Raw genomic sequence first — 14049 nt, 5'->3', positions numbered from 1 at the left:
CTGAGCACAGCCACAGGGATCCAGGTCCCACTGGCTCTCCCCACATGACCTTCATGGGTGCAAAGCCAGGATCCAGTTCCAGCTCTAGAGAGAAAGGCCTGAGTGTCTACAGCCACTGCAAACTGAAGCCACTTGAGCTGGTGCTGCAGTCCAGAGAGCATCAAGGAGAGTGAGAAGCTGCTCAGCCCACCTGCCTCACCCAGGATAGGGCTCATTCCAGGGAGGAGCGGTCACCCGAGTCTCCACTGGCTTTGTGTGCTGCAGGGCTGAGAAGGAACTCAGGCCCTCACTGTGCTGTGAGCCCCACTCCCAGGCCCTGCTGTTTCTGTCCAAACTGTGTCTGAGAAGCAAGGAATTATGATGGTCATCTAGAAGGAAATAGTCAATCCAAATAGGCCTACATGCGCCCCAGATGCTGGAATTCACAGACAAGGAATTTAAAACGCCACTGTAGCTCAGTTAAAGAAAACAGGGAAAAGAGGTGAAATGAATGAAATAATAGAGAACCCAACCAGGGAAAAAAACGATTTAAAATGTAACAATATAGAAATTTTTAGGACTGAAAGTGCAATCTGAAATGAAGACTAAACTAGACTCAAAGCCAGGACCACAAAGCTTCTTCATCTGTGGATCAGAGGGGAAATGACCGAAAGCAAATAATGAAAAGACGAATGCTGAAACTCAGGCAGAGATCAGATGCCTGTGGAACAACTGCAAACAAGTCCATAACTGGGCCCCGGTGACAGATGGCACAGTAGATAAAAGGAATATTCAGAGAGAGGATGACTTTTTTTCTAAAAAATAAAGAAATATGTCAACATAGAGATCCAAGCAGCTCAGTAAATCCCAAAAAGGATAAATATTAAAATAAACTTAAAATCTAAAAATGTGTACCCAATTGGTTGGTTGCAGGCTAAGGAGACAAACAGCAGAGAGGTAGAAGATTGGAACTGTTATGCAGGTAAACACCCAAGAGAATGCATTCTCTAAACAAGCAAAAAAAGTCAGAAGTTAACAAGGTACATTTTAAAATCTCCATGCAGATTTGAGCTATTGTATTCTATTCTCTGGTACCAGGGATTAAACCCAGGGGTGTTTTACCACTGAGCTACATCCCCAGCTCCGCCTGCCTGGCCCTTTTATCACTGTTAAGTGATTTATTTTTTAATTTGTTCTTTTCTGTATACATGACACTAGAGTACATCTTAACATATACATACGTGGAGCACAACTTCCCATTCTTCTGGTTATAAATGATGTGGAGTTACACTGGTCTTGTATTCATACATGGACATAGGAAAGTTATGTCCAATTCATTCTACTATCTTTCTTATTCTCATTTCCCCTCCCTTTCCTTCATTCCCCTTTGTCTAAACCAAAGTACTCTAGTCTTCCCTACCCACCCCCTATTGTGTGTTATCATCCACATATCAGAGAGAACATTTGGACTTTGGTTTCTTGTTTGGGGTTGGCTTATTTCACTTAGCATGATAGTCTCCAATTCCATCCATTTACTACTGGCAAATGCCATAATTTCACTTCTCTTTATGGCTGAGTAATATTCCATTGTATATACATCCACATTTTCTTTATCCATTCATCTGTTGAAGGGTACCTAGGTTGGTTCCATAACTTAGCTATTATGAATTGAGCTGCTATGAACATTGATTGGCTGTGTGACTGTAATATGCTAATTTTAAGTCCTTTGGGTATAAACTCAGGAGTGGGATAGCTGGGTCAAATGGTGGTTCCATTCCAAATTTTCTGAGGAATCTCCATACTGCTGTCCAGAGTTGTTGCACCAATTTGCAGTCCCAATGTATAAGTGAACAATGTATAAGTGAATCTCTTTCCCCACATCCTTACTAACATTTATAGTTATTCTTGATAATTGCTACTCTGATTGGAGTGAGATGGAATCTCAGTGAGAGTTTTAACCTGCATTTCTCCAATTGCTAGAGATGTTGAACAGAACATTTTTTCATATATTTGTTGACCAATCATATTTCTTCTCCTGTGTAGTGCCTGTTCAGTACCTTTGTGCATTTACTGATTGGGTTATTTGGGGGTTGGGGGGTGTTTTTGAGTTCTTTATATATCCTGGAGATTAGTGCTCTATCTCCCTATCCCTTTTGTAAGGTTTATTTTGAGACAGTGTCTCACTGATTTGCTTAGGGCCTCCCTAAATTGCTGAGGCTGGCTTTGAACTCGTGATCCTCCTGCCCCAGCCTCCCAAGTTGCTGAGATTACAGGTGTGAGCCACCATCCCCATATTTTAAATGATGTTTTGAAATAGCTCATGAGCTGGTACGAAAACGAAAACAAAATCTATATAATTATGTGGGTAAAATATAGGTAAATATCTTTTTTACTTTTGGGTAAGGAAAGCCACAAAATGCACTATAAAAGAAATGAATGGACTAACTTAAGTGAGAAGTGAAATGTCAGCTGGACCCTCAAGAGGGTACAGAGGCACATGCCAGTACACATGCGCACCGATGAGGAGCTGTTTCAAGATGGTGTGAAAAATGCCAATGTGTCCATAGGAGAGGACAATCAACCAGTATGGAAACAGGCAGGACACACAAACAGGCCTATGGTGGAAGAAGAGACACGTGGACAACGAACATAAAAAGTCGACTTCATTAGTAATTAGGAAAATGCAAATCAGAAGTACAATGAGACATTCTGTTGGCAAAATTCCAAAGTCTAAGAAGCCTGTCTTGGTGAGAATGTGGACCAGCAGTGTTTTGCAGATGGCTGGCAGGATGAGAGGAAGTCAGTATGAGCACTTGGATGTGGTGACTGGCCTGTTGAGCTGACCTCAGCGACCCCGCTTGGGGGAAATCTGGAGACACTTGCACATCTATACTTGGGCAGGTGGGGTACTTGCTGCAGCATCTGCTGTAATTGCCATAGTCTGGAACCAACACGAGTGTCCACCAGACAAGGAAGGATGAGTCTGAGGTGGTCACACACCACAGAGACCACTGTCAAAATGCTGGGTGGGAAAGAACACACACTGTGATATTCTGCTAGTACAGGTCACAGGCAAAAGCAGAACCGCCCATTGTCTAGCCATTCACAGGGTTTTTAAAAGGCAAAGAAATCATACTTGCAAGCCAGTTCCATGAGGAGGGAGGAAGCCAAGTGCGAGAGCACAGAGCGCCCAGCTCCAGGCAGGTGCTGGCTCCGGCACCAGGCCGTCCTGCTCACTTGCTTTGTAGGTGTTGACATTAGACTTTCCTCAGATTGAACATCTGAACTCAGGAGCACAACTCCCAGTTTAAAAGATTCACCATACAGATTCACCACACAGAACCAGATTGGCCTCCAAATACACTGGTTTCACACAGGACTGTTGTATACTGAAATGGCAAAATTTGACACGGAACATTTTCTGCCAAACCTCGTGTGTTTTGGACCTATCCAAAATTGGAATTAAATCCGCAGTGTCTTCCGTGAGCCCTTAAGATGACCAGGATCATCCCTATAATTTCATAGCCACGGCCAGGCTCTGAGTCCTGGGGCTACAACCTGCCCCTCCCTCCGAGGGGCTTGGCCCCTGGTGTTGGCCTTTCCAAGAACTACGGGGTGTCATGGACTCTGAACCCTCAGCACTAGTTTGTGTTCATCTGAACTTGGCTTAACTAAGGGCACGTGGCTTTATTCTTGGGGTCTTCCTCCCTCAGAAGTGGACGAGTGTCGGTCTCAGCCATGCCTGCATGGGGGCTCCTGCCAGGACCATGTTGCCGGGTACCTGTGCCTCTGCAGCAGAGGCTATGAGGGAGCCCACTGTGAACTGGGTAAGAGACTCCTGGGTGTGACAGTTGGAGGCACTGGGGCCCTGGCACAGCCTCCTTGCCCTAGTCATTCCTCCCCTGGATGGGTCTCTGTCCAGATGGCCAGCTTGGCCACCGCTTCCTCCCCAAGTTCCTGCCAGCTCCGGTGTCCAGGACAGAGATTTGCAGACATCTCTGCCTCCTCCTATCCTGGGGACTAAGAGCTCAACTGAGAGACACTTGCCTGAGGGCAGGCGGGGACGGCCTCACCCCGTCCAGTGCTGCCAGCTGGCAGAGGTGGGAGGCCTGCCGGAGCGTGCCCTTATGATTGTGACTCTAAGCCCAAACAGAGACACTGGTCCCTAGGAGGAGGGGCAGGCAGTGGAGGTGGGGCACCTAGGAAGGGGAGCCAGGGCTCATGGAGGAAAGGCCAAGATGCAGAGTGGTGACCCTGGGGCTGAAGGCTCCTTCAGGAGCAGCCAGAGTCCCGAGGGACGTGCTGGTGCCTGGACTTTGTCTTCAGAGACAGATGAGTGCAGAGCATAGCCCTGCAGGGACGGGGGCTCCTGCAGGGACCTCCCTGCCACTTGTGAGCCAGTGCTCTGCAGCTTCACTGGAGTGCACTGAGGGACAGGTGGGGGCTCCTGGGAGGGTCCCAAACGGAGCCTGGCCTCTGGAAGGTCAGGGGGTGTGGGGTCCCGTTCCCTGCTGGACACCCAGGGCGAGTGACAGCCAGGGCTCCGGCCACCTTGGGAGGGAAGTTGTGGGGAGGGCTGAGGGGGATTCCCCAGGAGCCCCTTCCACCCCGTGGGCTCCCCACACCCCTCTCTCGGCCTGTGCTCCTCCCCCTACCCCTTCTTCCTGCTGTCCTCTCCTCCCTCCCCCAGAGCCCCCCCTGCTGCGCGGGCCAACCCTCTGGGTGTTCCCCAGAGGTGGAAGCCTGCGACTCCAGCCCCTGCCAGCACGGAGGGAGGTGTGAGAACGGCGGTGGGGCCTACCTGTGCGTCTGCCCCGAGGGCTTCTTCGGTCACCACTGTGAGACAGGTAGGTGGCAGGCCTGCCTGTGGCCACTCCCTGGGAGGTCCTCCTCAGTCCTTGGGCAGGTGACCTTCCTCTGACCTCCTCGGCCCCCAGACGGTCCTTTCCAAGAGCCCCCCCCCCCCCGTGGGTGGCCCTCACCTTCACCATAGTCCTGGTCACCCTGAGCACACATGTCCAGCCCTGGCCCTGCTGTCCCTGGACAGGCCAAGCTCCTTGTAGCCCAGACCAGAGACCAGACACTCTCTGTCCCTATCATCAGGAACAGTCCCCCAATTAGCCCACAGCAGGGACCCTCCAGGTGATGCCCTCCCTGGCCCCTGTCTGCAGTAGCCCACTGTCCACCCCCTCCCCAGCGTTATCTGGAATGCCTCTCCCTACCTGTGTTGAGCCTCCCTCCTACAGGAGTTACAGTGTGGTGGCCCAACTCATGGCCAGGCGGGGCCTGACCACCACCATCAGCTGTGGGGAGGCAGGTGCTGTCACGGGGCCAACCCTGCCACACCCATTCACCTGGGGGCAGCCCAGTTCCCAGGAGCAAGGGGACCCAAGGACACTGGGCCTCATTGCTGTTTCTCACCTCAGTGAGTGACCCCTGCTTCTCTAGCCCCTGTGGGGGCCGCGGCTACTGCTTGGCCATCAATGGGTCCCACAGCTGCACCTGCAAAGTGGGTTTCACAGGCAAGGACTGTGCCAAAGGTGAGCAGTTAGGGGTTCAGAGGGAGAGACAGGGAGCTGGGGTTGGGGCGGCAATCTCCTACACCAGGGGGCAGAGAGGGGACCTAGAGGTCCCCAGGGCAGAACGGGCCACTGCTTACCCAGGCTCCTCTCCTGAGAAGCAGGGAGAGGGGTGTGACCCTCCAGGAGGCCAGTGCGGGCAGGAGCCAAGGACTGCGGGGGAGGGCCGAGGGGGAGGCTCCCTGCCACAACACCTTGCTGTCCCGGCCCAGGGTCCGAAAAGGGGTGCCTGGCGGGGACAAGGCTTCCTGCAGCAGCTGACCACTCCCTTCCTTTGTGTTTTGGCCCAAACCCTGAAGAGCTCCTTCCACCGACGGCCCTCAGGGTGGAGAGAGTGGAGGAGAGTGGGGTCTCCATCTCCTGGAGCCCACCCGAGGGCCCTGCCACCAGGCAGGTGCTCGATGGCTATGCGGTCACTTATGTCTCCTCCGACGGCTCCTACCGCCGCACGGACTTTGTGGACAGGAGCCGCTCCTCACACCAGCTGAGGGCTCTGGCGGCAGGCCGGGCCTACAACATCTCCGTCTTCTCCGTCAAGCGCAACACCAACAACAAGAACGACATCAGCAGGCCTGCAGCCCTGCTCACCCGCACACGTGAGTGCCGTCAGGCGCGGCCTCCGCCCTGCCCAGGGAGTCAGCAGGCAGGGCCAAGCTTCTCACAGGAGCAGCATCGAAGGCAGAGACCAGGCAAATGCAGACGGAGGGCAGGGGGCAGACGGGTACTGAGGGCAGTAGCCCTGCGCGGGTTTCCAAAGTGAAAGCTGAAGGCTTGGGAGGGTCTGGGTCGGGGACATGGCCAAGGGGAGGGGTTCTGTCCTGTGGGAATGAGGGGTATCTCTGCTAGGACACGCCGGGGAGCCATGTGGCCCCTTCTTCTGGAGGTGTCAGCTCAGGGCACTGATGGCTGTGACCAGTGGACGAAGCTGTAGAAATGGGGTCTCCACTTGTGGGTGGGTGGAGGGGGACACGAGAGTCTGGGGAGCCAGACAAGGGAAGTTCCAGAGCCCAGGAGGCCGGAGCTTGAGTGGTGGCAGTGATGGACCAACAACTTGAAAGAGGAGGGAGGCTGCAGGCCACTGAGGGTGGAGAGAGGGAGCCTTCCGGAGCTGTCAAGAAAGGGTGTCAGACAGTGTCCACAAGGAGGGTGTGGCTATCGGGCAGTGTGGCAGTGGGTGTCGAGGTTCAGCTCCTTGTCTGCTGCTGGAGACCATTCAGGGAGGAAGAGGAGTCCCTGGAACAAGCCCATGGGTGGCTGAGGAGTGGGATCTGCTACAAGGCCGAGGGCTGGCCCTCTACCAGGTGACCAGCATCAGCTTCAACAGGAGGTTTGTGTCCAGATGGGGCCGTAGCTGATGTGGGCACTGGCTGTGGAGACCACACCTGTGTACTTGAGAGGCAGGAGCAGAGAATGGGGAAGGGGTGCTGGAGCCTTAAGGAAGGAGGGAAGGCTAGGAGCTTGGACCAGGAGGGGTGAGGGTGGTTGCAGTCCAGCATGCAACCGAGCACCTGCTGGAGTTCCTGCTGCTGGCCCAGCCGGCAGTGAGAGCCAGGGACCTGTCTCGTGGACTGTGATGGGTGAGGTGGGAAGCAAGGTGGCAGGAGCTCAGAGGCTCACACCAGGAGGCACAGCTCAGCCCGGCTAGACTCTGGCAAGCAAGGGACAGGCCAAGGTCCTCAGGACACTGAGCCCACTGCAGGGGGCCCATAGGACCTATTGTGCAGAAGGTGGCAACCAAGACCAGAGGTCCCCACACACTGAGGACACAGTACACTCTATTCAGAGGAGGAGCCCTGCAATGCACACTTGGGTGGTCCTGAGCAGGAGGCCAGCAGGGCCATCAGAGGGCTGGTGGTGGGTGAGCTCATCTTGAGCACAGTTTCAGAAAGATGCACGTGGGCGGCTTCCCAAGATGGAGTCTGCCCTCCAAAGGCATCTCTCCTGCCCCCACTGCAGTGGGGTCTCCCCCAGGAGACCAGGTCCTGTGGGAAGGGCCACTGTCCACGCCACGTCCACCAGGCTGGGCACTGTGCCATGAGCCCTCTAGTCTCTCCTGGTCTCCCAGCAGCAGCTCTCAAGCTTCTGAGGACACAGAAAGTGAGGAGCTCAGCTCCTGAGCTTCCCCTCCCTGTGGTCACTGCAGACTCTGCAGCCCACGTCCCCGGGCCCAGCACTGCCAGAGGTTAACTGCTGGACCAAAACAGCACAAAGGAAAGAGAGGGTGCCCTGGTTCACTGGGGCCAGGAAGGACTCTGCACGTCACTGTCACATCTAAAGAGGGAGGCAACTCAGTCTGCCTCTAAGGGCCTGGCTGGCTCAGGGTGCCCACAGTGGGCCCTCTGCAGTTGCCACCCTGGAGGTGAGGAACCTGGGCACCTCCCCTACCCAAAATCCCTGCTGGTCTGCTGAGGGGACAGTTCTCACCAATGGCCTCTCTGTGACCCCAGCACCCTCTCAAGCCTTGTCTCAAGCCCTGCTTCCCCAGAAGCATGAATGTGCCGGCGTCTGCTGAACCATCTGTTGCCCCCAGGCCCCCGCCCCATTGAGGATGTAGAGGTCACCAACGTGTCAGCTGATGCCATCTCAGTGCGGTGGGCTCTGCACAGGATCCATCATGCCACCGTCAGTGGAATTCGAGTGTCCATTCTCCACCCTGAGGCCACCGAGGCCCAATCCACCGAGGTGGACAAGAGCGTGGACCGACTCACGTTTGGGTAAGAGGTGGTTCCTGGGGGACACAAGGTCTCAGCTGTTCTGTGTCTGTGCACCTGCTTGTCCCTTGCCTGGGAGGGGCTGGGGCCCGGGAAAGCCAAGCTTGGTTCTGGGACGGCCCCTGCCTTGCTTCCTCACAAGGACGTCTAAGGAGCGCCTAACGGCAAAGTGCCCAGGAGCTTCGGGGCCCTGGGGCGGCACCTTGGCTGCTGGAAACCAGTCATTGGGGGTGGGCAGCCAGGTTTCTTCCAGTCCCAGGGTCCACCTGCCAGAGGCCAAGTTCTGGACCCCTGCTCCAGCAGTGCTTGGGGAGGCAGAGAAACTGGAGGGGCATCTGGCTGGCAGCTTCCTGGGCTCCTGTGTCCACAGGGTGAAGGGCATTCCCAGGGAGCAGGTGGAGGCATCTCAGCAGTGCCCAGCTCAGGGGGCTCAGAGGGGCCATGCAGAAGGTGAGCACTGCAGGGTGAGCTTGGGGACCATGGCAAGGCCAGGTGGCCTCCAGCAGCCCCACTCCTGGGTGCCCTACCCTGGGAATCACCTGCACTTATGTGCCAAGGCCCTTCTCCAGTGTGTGCTCTTTCCCAAGCAGACAGTCCCCGGTGCTCAGAGCAGCCTGCCTGCTCTCCCCGGGCCACTGGCTTCTGCAGAGCCCCTTCTCTGCCCTGCTGGTCACAGGGCTCCCTTCCTCGCTCCACACCCCTTACTTCTCTGCTGCTCCAGGGCTGTCACTTCAGAGTCTTTCTCTAGTAGAGGCAGCCATCTTTTTCAGGGAGTTTCTGTTTTCCTTTGAATGTGCTGTGTTTCTTGATATACTCTGATTTTGTTGTTATTGTTGTTGAAACTGAATTTGAATCAAATGACATGGCACCCCTGGAACTGATGTCCCCTCTGTTTTTCCCCAGTGCTGGGATTGAACCCAGGGGCACTCCACACTGAGTTACATCCCCTTTTTGTTTTTTATTTTGAGACTGGGTCTGCTGAGTTGTAGGTCTGGCCTGGACTTGCAGTCTTCCTGTCTCAGCCTCCAGAGTGGCTTGGGTGGCAGGCCTGCGCCACTAGACAGGGCCCCTGCTCTTTTCATCTGTTGTTCTGTTTGGCTCTGCTGTAACTGCTGTAAGCCGTCCCTGCCAGGACAGCCAGGACAGCCTCTGAGGAGTTACCTTCCCATTTCCCGCCACCAGCAGTTGCTTTCGAATATCCTTGTCCTTGATGTCTGGCTGCCGAGAGGGGAAGAAAAGAACAAGGAAGCAGGAGGGCACTGGCCTTGGAGCTACCAGATCACCAAGTCACTTTGGCTGGAGGGAGGGGCTGCCAACACAGCGCTGTCTCTGTGTCCCACCTCTGAGCAGAAGCAGCACCGTGGTCCCTACTATTTGGGGAAAGGATCCTCTGCCTCCTGGCTCCTGTGGGCTGTGTGCGGGGTGACCTGGGAGCACGAGGCGAGGCGGGAGGGCAAGGCTGCTCTGCTGAGCGCTGAGGCTGATGGAGAGCCACCACAGGTTCTCCCCCTCCTCAGGAGCTGCAGGCCCTCATCAAGTCCAGAGTGACAGGAAAGCGGGGCAGCCTCCCAGGCTTCCTGCCCCACATCTGCCCAGATCCCTCTCCTGTTCACTGTTTAAATTCTGCTGTGATTTCTCTTGATTCACATCCTAGCTTCTTCCAAAGAAGAACCCCAGGTGGCTTATGGAAGAAACACAAGCAGGGCCCAGGTGGGCACTTGCTGACTCTGTCCCAGGACTGCCCCCAGCCAGGTTCACCAGGGGGACTGAGCACAGAGTGGCACTGGGAGCTGGGACCCACTCAGAGAAGGGACACAGGGAACATCAGCGCTCTGACCACAGCGTGGCTGCTCTCAGCACAGGACCCTGCTCAGTCCCTCACTAGACCAGACAGTGGAGGGGCTTCCCCCCAGAGGAGCACCTAGGACTGCCAGCCACAGTAGGCCCCACCCTTGGTTATCAGAGCTGGCCACAGAGCCTCACATGTCCCTGTCCTCCTCCCCACGGCAGGGCCCTGCTGCCAGGAAGGAGATACACCGTGTGGGTGGCCACCCTCAGTGGGCCTGGGGGAGCAGAGCATCCTACAGAGAGCCTGGCCTCAGTGCCACTGCACGTGTGGACACGTAAGTAGGCCAGTGTGGCCTCTACCCCACGGGCACCCTTCGAGAGTACTGCTTCCTGCCAGCCTCCTCAGCCTCTCCAGAGTGCACCCAGCACTGTGAGCTCAGACCTAGACTCCCTGAGGCCTCTCCACTTAGACCATCAGGAGGGTCCCTGCACCAGGCTGGTCTGGGTCCTCTACTGGGGACATGGTCCAATGTTGCCCTCAGCACCTGGCAGCTCCTCAAGGCAGATTCCCACTGAACACTGACCAGAGAGTACAAGGGTGCACACACAGTCCAGGGCTCTTGGACCATGTGACCAGCCCACTCTAAGCTCCCTGGTGTCACTGGTCCCCAAGTCCACCCTCAGTGTGGAGAGCACAGCAGCCACCACATGGGGAGGGCAGGTGGGCAGGGTGGTGAGTCTACCATGCGGCCAGCGCAATGGTTTCATTAATGAGGTTCTTGGCCTGTGAAGACCTGGCCCAGCAGGGACGACTCTGCCTCCCGGGCCTGAGCTGCTGGTCCACTGTCCATGGCCCACCGAGTGGTGGCACGGGCACTGGGCCCCGAGGATGGCGGGTACACTGCGGGTGCTGGTTGCAGCAGTGGGCTCTGCCGCCACTCTCAGAACTGACCTTTGTCCCTAGTCACAGGCCTGGCCTCAGTGACCCTCTCAGAGCCCACATGACGTTCTTGTCAGAGCCCCACCACCACCCTGCCATCACCTCCTTCTGCTGTCCCTGCCTCGTCCAGGTCCCCTGCCGCCAGCAAACCTCACCGCTTCCCGAGTCACAGCCACCTCTGCCCATGTACTCTGGGACACCCCCACTCCAGGCACATCCCTGGAGGCGTATGTCATCAACGTGACCACAGGCCAGAGCACCAAGAGCCGCTACGTCCCCAACGGGAAGCTGGTGTCCTACACCGTTCGGGATCTGCTGCCAGGGCGGCGGTACCAGCTCTCGGTGACGGCAGTACAGAGCAGTGAGCAGGGCCAGCTGCACAGCGAGCCCGCACACCTCTACATCATCACGTGTGAGTGTGCGGCCAGGGCCAGAGGGTGTGTGGTCAGCCCCGTGGACACAGCCCTTGTCCAGGAAATGTGGGTGGTCATCAGTCCCCAGGCCCCTCACTGGTCTGGACCACCTAGAAACAGGTCCCGTCTGACACAGAGGAGTCTGCGTGATTGGAGGCTTGTCCTACCTCAGGACTTAAAGGACAGTGACAACAAGCGTATGAACCCCATCTCGCACAACTCCTGGGGCAGGTCCCAGGCGGGCTGAGCAGGAAGGAGAGGGAATCAGCTGCACCACAGGGGCCCCCCGGGCCTAGCCCACAGTCATTTCTGGACACAGCGTGGGAGAGAGCAGCAGGAAGCGCCATGAGGAGGCGGCAGAGCTGCTGGGGTGTGGGGGCTCAGGCACCATGCCAAGGACCGGGTTTGTTCTCGGTGTGGAGGGTCCTGCCAGGGACCACTGGGCCCCACTTGTCCTGTGCTGTTGTGGGAAGATGGGTTTCTGGGGAGTGCAGGTGCAAGGTGAGACATCAGGGGAACAGGGAGAGAGAACTGCAGACCCCAGCTTTTCTTGGATCCTGCCTCCGCCTCCGGGGCCCAGGAGATGCTTTGCCAGCCAGCACAGGCTGTGGGGTTCACACCCAGCCCTGCCACCCCGTCTGGCTCTGGGCACAGCTGCCAGGTAGAAAGGGCAGCCAGCTGTGCCCTAGGAGCACGTCACAGCCCTGTGGAGGGCAGCGGCCCTGGTGGCCTGGAGGTACCCGGGCCTGCCCTGAGGTGGGAACCTGGCCTGAGGAAGTGGGTCAGGAGGCAGCTGGGGTCCAGGTCCGGAGCCCAGCATGTCACAGTGTCAACATGCGGTCCTCCTCAGAGGCTGTGGGGCAAGGGGCTTCTCAGGCCCACACATACCTCCTGCCCCTTCCCCAAGCCTAGCAGTGTGAGCTGCCCCTTCTGCAGCAGGGTCAGATGCAAGGGGCAGCGTGGCCACTCCCCTTCCTCCCACTGGCTCTGCAGCCCCCAGAGATGGCACTGACAGACGCTGGCACCAGGGAGGACATCACCCACGGGTGCTCAGAAACAGACCGCCCCCGGTGCACCTGCCAGAGCTGCGTCTACTCAACACCCACGGCGCCCCCGGAACACCAACCCCGCCCCCGAGGTACCTGTCCCAGTCACCACCCCAGGGTGTCCAAGGGACACTGCAACCCTCGTGACCCTCCCACCCTCTGCAGCTTCTCGGAGCTTGTGGATGGAAGAAGAAGAGTAAGTGCCAGGTTCGGGGTCCTGCCCAGCACCTCAGCCACCGAGAGACCACGTGAGTGCTACGCTTCCCAGCACCAGCTCAGGGGCAGCTCGAGTGGCCACCCGGCCACTCTCACCCACTCCTTGTCCCACCGTGACAGTGGCAAGGCCTGGTCCTAAAGACCCCCAGTACCCAACCCTGTCTCCAGCCAGGGCCTCAGCCCCAGCCATGAGCAAGGCTCTGGGCCCTGGGGTCAGCACACACTGAACACAATGGAGGGTTGGGCTGGTGAGGTCTCCACGTGGTCAGCCTGTGGGCTGGAGGTGCAGGTTGCTGACATGCCAGAGGAGACGTCAGCCATAGGTCTAGGACACTGGCAGCTCTGCTTGTCAAGGGTGGCCTGCCAGTTCTGCTAAGGAGGCTGGGTGCTCTCATTCTTTGCTACTCAAAACGTGGTCCCTGGACCAGCAGCCTTGCCTGGTAGCTTCCAGAAGGATGGACCCTGCCCAGAACTTCTGGCCACACTATCCTGAAACAAGGGAAACACGTCCCTGTCCCAGGAGTATGCAGCTACCTGGGGCCTCTGGGCTCCTGCTCAGGCCTGACGAGCCTCCACCTCGCCCAGCACCACAGGACATGGGCACCCTACAGACCGTCCCTTGGAAGGTTGGCCCAGCAGCAAAGAGGCGTCTGAGCCTAGATGCCCTGTGCTCTTGCCTTCTAGCCCACAGGTGAAGGGGTGTCTAGGAACCTGCCTGAGGCAGGCTTCCCGTATGACTAACACAGAGCTCCCTGAGATGCTGCAGGACCTGCTGGGTAGAAGAATCCCCATGGGACTCTCCAGCAGAGAGCCTCATCACTGGTTCAGTGGGAATCTCCAAGGAGAGGGAGAGGAGGGCAGGGCACAGGGGCCCAAAAGCAGAGGGGCAGCAGAGGGGCCACTGCATGTGGGGAGCCAGGTGAGGGAGAGGCCGGGCCAAGGGCCTGTGGGGGCAGGATGGTCGGGCTAACCACAGGATCCAGGTGGTGGGCAGGGTGAGGTCTGGGGTATAGAGGCAGAGCTTATGGGACTCTAGGCATGGGGACAAATGTAAAATGCTCAGGGGCACAGCGAGAACACTGTACGGAGGTGACATCCCACTGTGGGCCAAGAGCACAGCCTGCAGAGTAGGGCAGACACAGAAGCAGGGGTGGGGGAAGGAGCAGGCAGAGTCTGACCCTAGGAAGGACAGTGCCATAGTGCCAGTCGTGAGGAGGTGAGGCTCCTGGTGGAGCAGTCACCTGCCTTTCCCAGAGCAGCCTGATGGGGCCTTGGGAGTAGGAGCTGGGCCCTGCTGAGGGGCAGAAGGAGAGTGGGGCCTGATCCCATTGGGATGCAGCTCTGGGGCCGCAGGGCTGGTGCCAGAGCTGGGGGAGC

General features: G+C 57.2%; 1 protein-coding gene across 12 annotated transcripts in view; it reads left to right on the top strand.

Moving 5' to 3' along the window:
• Window positions 1-14049, top strand: part of Sned1 (sushi, nidogen and EGF like domains 1) — a 70502-nt gene that overhangs the window by 37723 nt on the left and 18730 nt on the right. For 5 of the 12 annotated variants that reach the window (XR_013092356.1, XM_076866749.1, XM_076866748.1 and 2 more), the window contains exons 17-25: window positions 3693-3806; window positions 4713-4826; window positions 5406-5519; window positions 5858-6154; window positions 8089-8272; window positions 10280-10392; window positions 11128-11409; window positions 12404-12548; window positions 12622-12704. Coding sequence is in view for 11 of the 12 variants with exons in the window: in XM_076866749.1 (XP_076722864.1) it covers window positions 3693-3806; window positions 4713-4826; window positions 5406-5519; window positions 5858-6154; window positions 8089-8272; window positions 10280-10392; window positions 11128-11409; window positions 12404-12548; window positions 12622-12704 (1446 nt within the window). In the remaining variant the exon portion in view is untranslated. The other 7 variants (XM_076866750.1, XM_076866751.1, XM_076866746.1 and 4 more) reach the window with 7 other exon arrangements.

Source organism: Callospermophilus lateralis, chromosome 9 (assembly GCF_048772815.1).
Source record: "Callospermophilus lateralis isolate mCalLat2 chromosome 9, mCalLat2.hap1, whole genome shotgun sequence".
Classification (NCBI taxonomy): Eukaryota; Metazoa; Chordata; class Mammalia; order Rodentia; family Sciuridae; genus Callospermophilus; species Callospermophilus lateralis.
This window is presented reverse-complemented; position numbering and strand designations above follow the sequence as displayed.